The sequence below is a fragment of the Tachypleus tridentatus genome, chromosome 1, assembly GCF_004210375.1.
Source record: "Tachypleus tridentatus isolate NWPU-2018 chromosome 1, ASM421037v1, whole genome shotgun sequence".
In the NCBI taxonomy this organism is placed as follows: Eukaryota; Metazoa; Arthropoda; class Merostomata; order Xiphosura; family Limulidae; genus Tachypleus; species Tachypleus tridentatus.
The window spans coordinates 61,775,578-61,789,089 of record NC_134825.1 but is presented as its reverse complement, the minus strand read 5'-3'; the positions used below and the strand labels follow the sequence as shown (position 1 = coordinate 61,789,089).

Here is a 13,512-nt window from a genome sequence, read left to right as displayed (position 1 = left end):
TCAGTTATTGCTTGATTTTGATCAATGCCTAATCTGTTAAATAAATATAATTTTTTTTATTTATTATAGTTGTGTGGTCTGACCTGGAAGAAAACTAAAGAAGGGTTAAAATTTTCAAACTTTATTTCACTTTCAGCACTTAAGTAAGTGACTTACTTTCAGTAAGTCATAAGGTCTTGTCAGTTAAGCAGTGGCGGGACCGAGGGGGGCACTTGTTGGGCTATGCTTGGTACATCAATTGCCTTTAATCCGACCCTGCCTCAAACTACCGATAATACAATACAAGACTAAGAAAATTGTGGACAACTTATATGAGCACAAGTTTCGACTAATTTTGACCAGTCATATTTTTGTAGTAATCTTGGTGGTTCCTTCTCTACCCACAGACCCCCGCTAGTACAGCGGTATGTCTTCGGATTTACAACGCAAAATCAGGGGTTCGATTCCCCTCAGTGGGCTCAGCAGATAGCCCGATGTGGCTTTGCTGTAAGAAAACACAAACACACTCTACCCACAGTATCACCAAGAAAAGACTTCTATGTGCGTAAAAGCATCTTTTCCTAGTTTCGAATTCAAAACTGCCCTGTTTACCCATTGGAATATTATTTTTAAATTAGCAACAGTAAATCATGTGTTATGTAAAACCTGCATATGTACAGAAAAAATAATATTTTATTACAAGAAAATAGAAATACATGTCATAATCATATATCACAGAAGTTCAATATTACCTTGAACAAATTCTAAGAAATGAAAGTTTTGAAAAGGTCATGAAGTGCAAACCTTTTTTGAAGTTCTATTCTCAAAAAGATTGTGCTAAATTAAATGCAAAATCTAATATAATTGGCAGCATTGAATAATGAATAAATTATTAATTCTAAAAACAACATAAAATGGGAAAATAAATCTCTCCGATTTCTAATGCTCAATATATCTTTTTCATTTTCAATCATCCCTCTGTAGGTGAAGTAAAGAACGAAATTAACCCATGATGCATTGCTTCGGTCTCTACCACCGTGTGTATGAAATAGGTTGAGGTAGGATATGTAGGTGTAAAAAGATTTTTACATGTAATATAATTCAAAGTATAATATATTTATAATAATAGTATTTTGGTAACATTTATAATTTGTTTGCGATGTTAGTTAAGTTTTATTGATGTAAATAAGCAAATTTTAATAGATTAGATTCGATTGAAACTGAATCATGTCCGGTGTTGGTGTGTAGTTGGCAGTGGCTATTGAGTTGAGCTTATTTGATAAAAGTCGTAGGAATCTACAATTTAAGTGTAAATATGTATGACAAAATTAATTAATCTGCTAGTTAGATACAACAAATTGGTTAGTAAAATGTGTTAAGTTATATGAAAGTTTAACTAAAACTGAAAGCAGTAAAATTTTAGTATAAATACTAGTTTACAAAACTAGGCTACAAATAAACGTTTATTTCCAAATAATTAGTTGGTAGTTACATATTGTAAATAATGAACTATTTCAAATTGAACTCTAATATTAAACATTACACTTCTTGATACTATTTTCATACAACAGACATCATTATACAACATTCGAAAATAACCTGTATTTTACTGTTGTACGCTTGCAAAAAATCTACATAAAATTACTTGTGGGAATGAAATATGTCAAAAATTGGAAACTGTTTCTGTTTTATGGTAAATGAGATGGTAATATGTGAAACGTATTTTAAAGATATAACTGGTGTTTAGTGTAACCTATGCAGTAATAGAGAAGCAGTTTCAATAATTAGTCTCAATACAGCGTTAATAATTTTGGTCCCCTTAAGAGTCTAAATGTAATTATGCATTTTATTCTGATCACAAACTATGTAAAAAAAAAACAAACTTGTATACACAAGTTTGTATTAGTGTTATGAATATGTTGAAATTATTTCTTTAAATATCAAAGGAAATTGTTTTTGCAGTGGACTATCACTCAAGTCTTAATAGGGTATTTTTAGGGCTGATAGTAGAACTAGATTAACTATTCGTACGAGTCAAAGTCCATGTAATCATGTTTAATTTGCATTCAGGATTTTATGAATTTATGTCAGTATTTGTTATCAGACTGTAGATTATAATTCACATTTTAATATTATGCATTTGTTAATTTATTAATTTAAATATTAAACTTCGGACATTTTGTGGGTCATGTGGTATGTTGAGTGCCATTCTGGTTCAAATTATGTATTTGAAGTGTAATAATACAAGGTGTATACTTTTACACAAATTAGGAACTCAAATTACTGATATTAAGAAGCTAGAATATAAAATAACCTACATTTTCATTTTTCTGAAATCACTGTGTACTGAATTAGACAGTGGCCCTGCTAACCTCATTCCATTTTTGGAACCCTCTTGTATATACTCGTGCATAATGTGAATACCCCATCAACAGTTCAGAATATACCTGTTGTGGCTTTCTCAGCCATTTTAATTTGTTAGGAGGTTATCACATGCCTTCAAAATAAGATTTCAAGCAAGTGAATTGTGTTTGTAGTTCTAAAATTTCATATTTATACAAAATGAAATAGGTTTGGTATTAAACTTATAATGGAATTCTGTGGTATCAATACAGTAATTTGATTTTTTTGTTATTCAGCTGTATATATAAAACCTAAGTTTTTTCCCCATTCTCTTTGTGCAAAATTTTTAAGATGTAGCATGTTACTAGAAGCAGCAACCAAGTACAAAGCTCATAACAGGAAGACAGTTATTTGCTATACTTCATTTACTTTTCTATGCTTTGAGATAAGTAAGAACTTGTTTGTAAATAGCAATAATCAGTAAACATGTATAATTCATAATAATTGAAATGTGACTGTATTTAACAAACAAAACTAGTCCATTTAAACAACGAAGACAGATCATTTTATAAAGGTCAGTTTCATATTCTTGAAAATGGTAACATGCACTGTCAGAACTTCTGTGATGTTAGCCAACAATGACTGAAAGAGAAATATAATTGTGTAAATGTTTAATGTTATGACATTTAAGATATTTAGACTATATACATTTGTGCTCTTGATATAATTTGTAGTTATTCTAGAAAGAAAATAACATAATTTTGATTTCCCACTTTTTATGATGGTTGAGAGATTTATCACATCTACCAAACACAGATTGCAGTTCAGTAGTGAAAATAACATGAAATATGAATTTTTTTCTTAAACATTTGGTAATTATTTGGAGTTATAAAGATTTCTCATGTGGAATATGAAAATTACTCTGCATGGTGAAAGTTAACATTCTTAAAGCAAAAGGTTCACAATAAAATCTTTAAAAAATCTAATAATTTAAAAATTTGATATTTTGTGCACAAAAGCTTTGTAATGTTTCCCAGTAACCTGCAAAATTTTGTTAACATATGCATGCATTATCAAAAGCCATAGCATAAATATTTTCTTGGATACTTTCATGGTTCTAAGCTTGTACAATTGTTTGTTGCATGCAATTTATGTATTTTGTTACCTAGCAACAAGTGAAGTGTAAATTACATTTTAACAAGGGATTGTTTTATTCACATTTAATTCATCATATTATCGGTAGTTTATGTATAAACAGTACAAGACATATTTCATGTAAACAAGAAGGAAAAGCATGTGTTTAGTATGACCATTCATTGATCACCTGGAAATTGATAAAGACATCCAGTATGAGTAAATGTTACTCACCTGTTCTTCAGTATTGGATATTTTATCAATATGTATTATGTAATACCAGAATGATTGTTGAAGTTTTTTTGACTGAGATTTGAAGAAAAACTGGCCTGACTACAAATGTTTAGATTTTGAAGTAGAACTTAACACTTGCATTTCTGTACCTTTATAAAACATTTCAATAAATATTTTAGTACCGTGAACTATTTTGGCATAACACGAGTGCAGTCAGTATTTAAAAATTCAAAGATGAATGTTTGTGTGTGCATAGCACTAGTGGCATATATTTAATCATTCAAGTCTTGTTTGAATGGTATAAGTATAATCACTACCTATATTATTATATGTGATAGGAGCTGAATTTTATATTCATGTAATATTATATTCTGAAAATGAAATTATTTCTGTATTGTTTTGAGTTAGTGAAAAAGCAGCAAAAAGTCATTTTCAATACCAGTGAGAAAGATCTCCATAATTATAAACCAGTGGAACTTGAGGGAAAATGTGTTTAAATTATGTAGATTTAAGATTTAATAGAATGCCAGTCAAAGCTTAAGTTTTGGTATTTGAAATTCAAGTACCTGTTCAGTTGGTTAACATGTTCAACATTATGCAATAGGTGTTGGTTACTTCCATACGATTATGAATATAACTTAATGAGGCAACTAGCAGGGAAAACAGTATGAATTTTACAATGCTTCAGTGTAATGTTATAAATTATTTTGTTTTGATTGTGGTTAATATGCTTTGTAGGCCAGGCTTAAAACATTGTTTTCTATAAGCCTAAACTAGTTTAAAATGAAAGAAGGTAGGTAGGTAAATATTATCTTTTTAAAATTATCAACTAAAACATAAACCCATTAAACCATGAATGCAGTTACTTTCCACATTTATTCTATAAAACAAAGTTATAGGCATTTTGTACCAAAAGTTTTATTTTTTTCTTCCAGAGATAGATTCACTAAACAGACTTGTGTTGACCATATTGTTGATATATGCTTGTCAACAGTAAATTTTCCCCTGTTGGGTCAGGTATTTATTAGTTTAGAGTGAAGTGTCCTGGGTACCAGATAAGCCATTATTAAACCTCAATGCATTGATTAACCAGGATTGCTGTTGATTGTTGATTTTGTGATGCTATACCACATCATTGTGGACTACATAAATTTCAGAGAAAAAATATTACAACCGTACTACAAATATTTTCATGGCTCTCCGTAACACAAGATGTGCCAAGAGTGAAGTTCATCATGGTCTCTCTTGTACATGTGTTTGATATATATTTTTTATTTTATTTTTTTGCATCCATGAAAAGCTTTTCAAAAGAAACAATAGTTGTGTGTGTGAAAGTTTTTGTTGGTTACTCTACAATTTATTCATCAGAGCTGATTATCATTAAAAACATTAAAAAAATGTTAAAATGTAAAGTACAATATAAAATATGAACGTAAGATTGGTAAACAGTACAGAAAAGATAAGTAAGGGTGCTTAATTAATGCCAATGTAGTAGGCAATGTTTTGCAGTTCCTCTGGAGTCCAAAATGCTTGACGTCTTTTAGGCTTGTATAGTTGGTGTAATAAAAAATAAACTTTGGATTTCAGTCAATTTATTTTTTGTTAATGTATCATTGCTAAAAGACATGGGTCATGAGAAACATTCTCAAATCAGGACTTTAAACTTTAGCTTCAGGTGATTGGAAATAATTTATGAAAGCAGACAAATATTATCCTGTAATAAAAATTTAACATTTTGGTACAAATTTAGGGCCAAATGAAAAGTCAATGTAAAATTTAAACAACTAAAGGCATAATGAATAAATTTACATCTGATTAAACTGGATGTTAATACTTGACTTGTGTCTGGCTATTTTGTAAATGCTGTTAATGATCTTTACTGCTGTGGGTCACAGAATATTCTGAAAGAAGTCCTTCGTGGTGAAGATCGAGTGTCCATACCAGTTTTAAAAATTGGTATTCACAGTTAATTTAAAAAAAGTAACTAGCTGAATTTTTGTCAGTTCTTTTTTATGGTGCAACGTTAGTTTCTAAAAATAACCTTAGTATAGGAAATGTTCACAAATATCTTTGGTCATTGAAGGGATCTTTGAAATAATAAATGTTAAAAACTACTGTAGTTGAGATTTGTTAAGATTTTAATCTTCTAAAGCTTAATTTTTAACAAGCAAGTAATCATCCTGGACTGTGGTAAAATTGGTATAAAGAATTCTTTGATAGATTGTGTAGGCAGTGTATTCATGATGAAACTTTATAGAATGGATGGTAACTGCCTGTTGTGGAGATACAAGTGTAGAGGTCGTTATTTCGAAATACTTTTGTCTTCAGTGTGAAGAATTATTCAGAATTCTGAAGTAAAGTAGATCTAAAATCATAATTATGTTCAGTTCATAAGAAGGTTAAAAAGTATTAGAAAAGTGTTTGGACATTGCATATTTGAAATAATCCATTGTTTTCCCACATAAAACATTTTTAGATGCTGGAATTAATGAACTCTTTTTATTGGTTTCATCTCTGTCAGAAGAATTATTCTTTGCTTAGTTTTTTACATATATGAAAGCTAAATTTCCTAAAATGTATTCTTCAAGACAATTTTTCAATCCTGTTTCTGTAAATTGATTGGAAAAGCATATCTTTTTTATTTCACCTTTATTTTGCTTAAACTCTTAAGTATAGTTTTAAATATGTATATATTAAGCCATTTCTGAAATAAAATATTCCTAATGCCTTTATACATGATTGTCATCAGTTACATTGTACTGGAAATGAGACACTTGCAACAGTGCATAAAGACATTAACATTTCTTGGAAAACCAGATCTTTATGATGTCACTAAACTCCCTTTGTATATATTACTCATTCGATTACACCATCATTCCCAGTTTACCCCTAAAGAAGAAAGGTCCACCTTTTGGAAGCATTTGAGTTATAGGAGTTTTATTCATTTTTATTAAGATACCTTGAACCTAAATGTTTTTCTAACATCATAAACATTTCTTGTGATGTAGAACCAATTCTAAAATTAACTGGTAATAGTATATAGAAAGAAAAATGTGAAATTAAAAAATACTAATTGGCTTTATTGTATACTTACTAACTTAAAACTATAACATGTTTTAATGCAATTAAGATGAGTCTTCAATAGTTTGTATGCAAAATGGGTACTTAACAGATTTAATAAAGCATAAAAAATTTGCTCGTTTGATTCTTGTATTTTTTATGGTTTTAAAATATAAAAACTGGAATATAACAAAATGTTTCTTACAATTATATTGCTACTGCAAAAACATTAAAAAGAAGAGAGTATTATAATTTGAACTAAAATGCTGAGTAAAAAAAGCTAAAGGAATGTGTAATAACTTATGAAACTAAATACTACATTTTTCAGTGCCACCTTAGTGGAAAGGATGGCTGAAACAAAGGCAGAGAAAACAAACTTAGTTGCTCCAGTGAAAACAAAACAGGCTCTAAAGCCTGGAAGGTGAGTTTTCAATACATTTTATCCAAAAATATTCCATAATTTTAATATTTGTTTTAAAACAAGTCTCCAAAAAGCTGAGAAGACACTGAGGGAAAAATGCTAGCATATATTTCTGAAAGATCTTTATTGTTGAGTATCAATGCATCCTTCATACAAGCACTTCTGCCATTAGATTCTGAGTACAGAAGGTTACTGTAATTGAGATTAATGGGTGTGTTGTATTTGCTGATACCATTCCAGTTTTGCAATTTTAGTTTCATCCACTTGACTTTTATTATTGGTTGTCAAGGCAAGTAACACTAAAGCTGCATGGGTATATTTAATTACCTATGAACAGTAGTTACGACAATTAGTGTTTCAAAATCAATTAATACTTTCCAGATGGTTCGGGTTTTTTAAATTTTTATTAAACTATTTCATGAATTTATACCAATAAGATTTGTATCAAGTTATAGATTATAATTCATGTGTTAGTATTATGCATTATTCAGTTAATTTAAAAGTAAATGTTAACCACAGTCAAACAGGGATTTTCATGTCATCTGGTAAGTTGAATGTAGCAATGGTTTAAATGTACATTTTTGTGGAGTCAAAATACGAAGTCTAGTTTTGTGTGAATTAGGAGCTCAAATTACTGATTATGGTAGGCTAGAATATAAAATAACCTCGTATCTTTTTGAGATGTCATTTATATACTGATTTAAACACTGGCCCTGCTAACCTCTGTTGTCCATTTTTAAAAACAATCTCTTACATTGACATCAATATATTATAAATAACTGATCAAATGCTTGAAATGACCCTCTAGTGATTTTCTCAACCATTTTAATGTGTTGGGAGGTCATCTTGTTCTTTCAAACAAAGATTTCCAGCAGGTAGTTTGTGTCTATAGTCTGCTGAAAAGTTAATATATTTTTCAGTCCAAAATACAACTTAGCCACTAAATTTATATTATGATTTTTGTTATTCAGCCATATATAACCTAAAAAAAATTTGTTTCATATCCTCCACATGCAAAATTTTAAATAGAATAACCTATGGCATGCAGAAACTGAGTACAAAGGTCATAGCTGGAAGAGAGAGTTGTTTGCTTTATTTACTTTTCTGTGTTTTAAGAAAAGCAAAAATCGAAAGAACACCTAAATATAAATTTTCTTGTAACATGTTGGATGCAACACTGGCTTAAGTTAGGTGTTTGTGATGTGAAATACTAAGTCTGTAGTTTCATAGGAACTAAAAACCCAACTTCCCAATATTCACGAACTAGAATATAAAACATAATTTTGTATCTCTTCATTTTCTTGAGATATGGCTTGTACTAAATTAAATGGTGTTACTGTTTATTTCCTTATATACACTTCAATATATGATGTGAATAATCTTACAGCAACTTAGAATGTTCCCATATTGGTTTTTTCTGCCATTTTAATGTGTGTTAGACGACTCTCTTGTTTATTTTTTGAACTAAGATTTGAAGAAAATAGTTATCTTTACTCTGCTTGAAATTTCATATTTTTTTTTATACCTAAATGTAGCTTGTTTATTAAGCTTTATAAAGTAGAATGGAATTCTATGGTATCAACATAGTAATATACAAATTATTGGTTATTCAATTGTGTGTGTGTGTGTGTGTAGGTTTACATAAATATACAGTAAAGCTTGTCTAAGCCAGAAACTACATAGGGCATAAACCTGTCCAAGCTGGAAATATCAAAATTTATCTTAAGATTTCTCTTATAAAAGGCCCTCTATATGGTGGAATCTGCATAACATGAACGGAAAACTATCTTTCACCAACCTCATCTATCAACGAGTACGATTGGAATTGAATAATGCAAAAAAAAATGTTTTTGATGAAATATTAATTTCTTATTTAATTAATAATTTCTTTAAATATTAATAAATTCTTGGACATTTTGTTACAGTAGATATTGGTTAAATATATTCTGTTCATTTTTCTGCTGTCAATTTTGCAGGTAGATTAGATTCATGATTTGTAGAAATATATTTCTTTTAAGTGCAAAATTATACTCTTTCATTCTCACAAAAAATAAATTTCTATCTTCCCTAATTTTAAAATTTACTAAATACCATAAATTTTTTAAAGTTGTTTGTTGTGATGATTCTAGTGAAATCCACTCTCTGAGAAGTTAGATGCAGATGATTCTCTGAACGCACGTTTTGTGAATGTTGACGTTTTAACAAACTGATGAAATTGATTTAAAATCTATAATAGAATCACAAGATGGTAGCAGTGTGAGATATTCAAAATATTAAAAGATAGTAAGGAAATAGAAATTCCCACTTCACCACAAGTGATAAGTTATATTAATACTATCAAATTGTATGCAAAAATGAAGGAGGAAAATGAACCTTTGGTGTTTTCTTTTAACCGCATGAGAAAGCCCATTAAAAAACTGAAACAGTTGAAACTGGATGCTTTCTTCAAATAAATTTGAATGGGAAGTTTTAGAGATTGCAAGAATATTTGACAATTTGGGATAAATAAGTTTTTAATCATGGCATGACTTGGGCTAGTATTTGGACAAACTCAGTATTTTTATTTAATATTCATTAAAAACTGATTTTTCACATACAAAAAAAATTGCAGTGTTTTCAAGAAGTCAAACAAATACACAATGCATCAAAAGTTAGCGTAACTGCTTAACATGGGGAAATGTGTATAAGAACTTGTGTAAAGTATACCAAGCTTGTTGTGACATGGTTATTACGTTACTTCAAACTATTTCAACAATTAAAATTAAAAATTACTTTGGTTGCTATTTTTTTATTTCTGAACAACTACAGAGAGTAGTTTATAAACAAAACAGCCCATTTGCCAGTTCTTTTAGCAGGTTCTTATGTTTTAGAGATGAGCAGAAACATATCACTCCTTGAGAAATCATTTAAGAAGAGATTACAAGTATGCTTAACTGTTGATATTGTATCAATATTATTCAGTCTATTATGGAATTTAAATCAGAGTTGTGTCAAACTTGTATTCCATTTACTTTTTGTGACCTGTATGAATAAGGTGATTAGTTTTACTAGTTAGTAAATTATGGTTATAATTAGTTAAGAGTGAAGTATAAACTATTGGTTTTTTAACAGTTTTTGTAGAGGCTGTTTGTAAATTTGAGAATCTAATTATGAAAACATATTGTGTACAAGTTTAATCACGAGTTTAAATGTTGTTTTCTAGATTATACTGTAAAGCAATATTTGTTGGATACAAACGTGGTTTAAGAAATCAGCACGAGAACACGTCTCTTCTTAAAATTGATGGTGTAGTGTCCCGAAAGCAAACAGAATTCTATATTGGTAAAAGATGTGCTTTTGTATATCGAGCAAAAAAGTAAGTAGAAATTGTGCATTTTTGCTGTTGTATTGATAAAATGTTGAATTAGAATTGTAATGTTATGTATTTTCAGGCAGGCCAGTTATGAGAAGACATTTAACAATGTTTATTTAAGGTACATTTTCCTAAATTCTTAGGAGAGTACAGTCAAAGCTAGAGCTTTTTGGATTATAAGTTTTATATCATATGAGACTTTTTTCCAACCAATTATAGAAAGTGTCAAAGAGAATGTTCAGATTGGTTATTTCTTGTATAGTATGTCTTGTAGAACATCTAGCAGATAAAAGATTCAGTATCAACACTTTTTATGAATAATTAACTTTGGAAGGAGGTACAGTTGAGTAGTACATCTTTTTTTAAAAACATTTCTCAAATAAAATGTAAAAGTTTCTAATTATTGTTTTCCTTTATCTCATTTTTTTCCATTTTTCAAATGTTTAGTAAAACCAGAGTACCAGGTAAAAAGGATCACTTCACAAAGTTAAGAGCTATCTGGGGTCGTGTTACCAGACCTCATGGTAGAAGTGGGGTTGTCAGGGCCAAGTTCAAGCGTAACCTACCTGCCAAGGCCATGGGTCGTAGGATCCGTATCATGCTGTACCCTTCCAGAATTTAACTGTTTTGAAATATGATTGTTAATAAAGGTCTTGGAAGTCATTGATGTTATTTGCATTTTTCATATACTTAAAATATCCAACATTTTTGGAAATAAAACATTTACAATTTTCTTAAATTGAAATGTACTTAGTTTTAACTCCAGTTTGGTTTAGTTATCCCTGTAATTTATCTAATTTATCATAAGTAACAGAAATCTCCCAAATTATTTTTGCCCAACAATTTGTCTAGTATTATAAACCGTCTATGCTAATTAGAATCACATAATTAGTATAGATGGTTTAATACCAGACACTGCCTAGAAAGTCTTTTGTTCAGCATCAGCAATGGGAGAGTTATCAGATGGATGAAATACCATGGCACTATTTTATGTACACTTAAATATCCAGTGTAATGGATTAATTTAGAGGAAAAAATGATAAATGTGCTTATTATTTTTAATTGGTTTACAACTGTTTGTTTCTACTGCTTTGTTGGCTTTTAGTATTTACCACAATCAAAAGAGAAAACTTGTCTGTAGGATATGTGCACACAGTTCTTATTGACGTGGTAACAAAAAAATAAAATTTTTGCTAACTTAACCTGACCTCACTGGAAAAAGAATAGCATGATTTTAGAAGATTGACTCATAGTTTGTATACACTTAAAATATGTTTTTATTAAGGGAAGTTGAAAAATACAAATTTGTTTTTAAAAGCTGACACAGTTGTTATGCCTTTGTCAGATTAGGTTAATGCACCATTTCAAACTGTAAACCAGGCATAAAATAACATAAATGAGAAGTGAGGTATTTCCAAGGCCCTTGATTTTAGAGATAGACATAAATGTTTGCATTTTGCAAGTTGAGACATTTAATATTTCGATATGTATTCGTATTGATGTAGATAGAAAGTTGAGAATTATATTTTTACTTCATGTGTGTGTAAGTAAATGTTCGAATGCTATGGTTTGATTGTAACCGAGTCCACTGTTTAGGATTCAACAAACTACCTCTACTTAACAAAAATTAAGACTAGTATAGACTACTAATTTCTCGCATTTTGTTTGCATGGTCTATATATATTGAAATAAGTCTTTTATCAAATGTATGTTTTAACATGGTTAAGACTTGCATCAAATGTTACCTGAGCTGATAGATTTGGGCCTGGCATGGCCAGATGGTTAAGGCATTCTACTCGTAATCCGAGGTCCTTGGGTTCGAAATCTCGTTACACCAAACATGCTCGTCCTTTAAACCGTGGTGGCGTTATAATGTTACTGCCAATCCCACTGTTCGTTGGTAAAATAGTTGGTGATGGGTGATAATGACTAGCTGCCTTCCCTCTAGTCTTGTACTGCTAAATTAGGGACGGCTAGTGCAGATAGCCCTCGTGTAGCTTTGCGCGAAATTCATAATAAACAAAACAAACTAATAGATTTAAAAGATTGCAACAAAGAATTACTTAACTGCTTTTATTTGAATGACAATGAAATTTGACTGGTATTTATAAGATCCACCAAGGGCAAATGTTTGTGGTAACGAATCTTCGGGTTCGCAGTTCGATCATTAAAATTGCTAGACCTCGCTATTTTAAATCGCTCGGTAGAAATACCCCAACGTTCCAGTGTTACACTTGCCGAACTATGGTTCGTTTTCCGTTACTTCAAAAAAATGAAAATAAATTGCGCCCCCTACTCTGGGTCTGTGAATGCGTTATAAGAGTTTGCGTCGTCTTCCTACTGTTCGATTGGAGTAACATGAATTTGCGGTGTATGGTATTGAGTAGCATAGATAGTCCTCGAATGACTTTGCGTAAGATCTTAATCTAACAAGCTTGAATCTGATTAAAATGCATATTAATTATTAATATAAACAAAAAAAAATCCAATCAGTGAAGGTTATAGCTTTTTAAGAAATTGGTTGAAAAAATAATTCACATCATTTTCGTAAGTAAAACTGGCAGAAATAAGAGTGAGTTATTATTCCCAAATATTGTGTTGGTCATGGGTCTCTCACTAAACCTTAATCTGGCTCTGATTATACTATATAACAAAATGTTTACTTTTTCTTGTTCCTGGGTAGGAAATGCGATTTCTCAGTTACTTTTGCCTAAAGTAAATGGAAAAGACCTATTTTTTCTTCAAACTTTACCTTTGTTTGAGATGATGGGAAACTATTTCGAGGCTGATACGTGAGTGATTTACATTACAGTCGTAAATCTCGATAAATTTGTCCTAAACATTTCTGTACAACTTTAGTATAAATACATGTAAATCTTGATTCATATGTTGTTTTATTCAGACCTTATGTAAATGAAAATGTGCAAATTTGCCGTTTTTACATAGAAAACAGGTTAATTTCTAAATTTCATCATCCAGGTCACAAAAG

The 13,512-nt window shown here is 30.0% G+C and overlaps 1 protein-coding gene across 2 annotated transcripts; it reads left to right on the top strand.

Annotated features, from left to right (window-relative positions):
- Positions 1 to 948: 948 nt before the first annotated feature.
- Positions 949 to 11,186, top strand: RpL35A (ribosomal protein L35A). 2 transcript variants are annotated; one of them, XM_076500465.1, is made up of 4 exons: positions 949 to 1,037; positions 7,079 to 7,171; positions 10,374 to 10,526; positions 10,971 to 11,186. In XM_076500465.1, the coding sequence occupies exons 2-4, from the start codon at positions 7,098 to 7,100 to the stop codon at positions 11,143 to 11,145; spliced, it is 402 nt and encodes a 133-aa protein (XP_076356580.1). In that variant the 5' UTR covers positions 949 to 1,037; positions 7,079 to 7,097; the 3' UTR covers positions 11,146 to 11,186. The 2 variants fall into 2 exon arrangements, with proteins under 2 accessions (XP_076356580.1, XP_076356589.1); XM_076500474.1 differs by having other exon boundaries at positions 989 to 1,046.
- Positions 11,187 to 13,512: the final 2,326 nt, after the last annotated feature.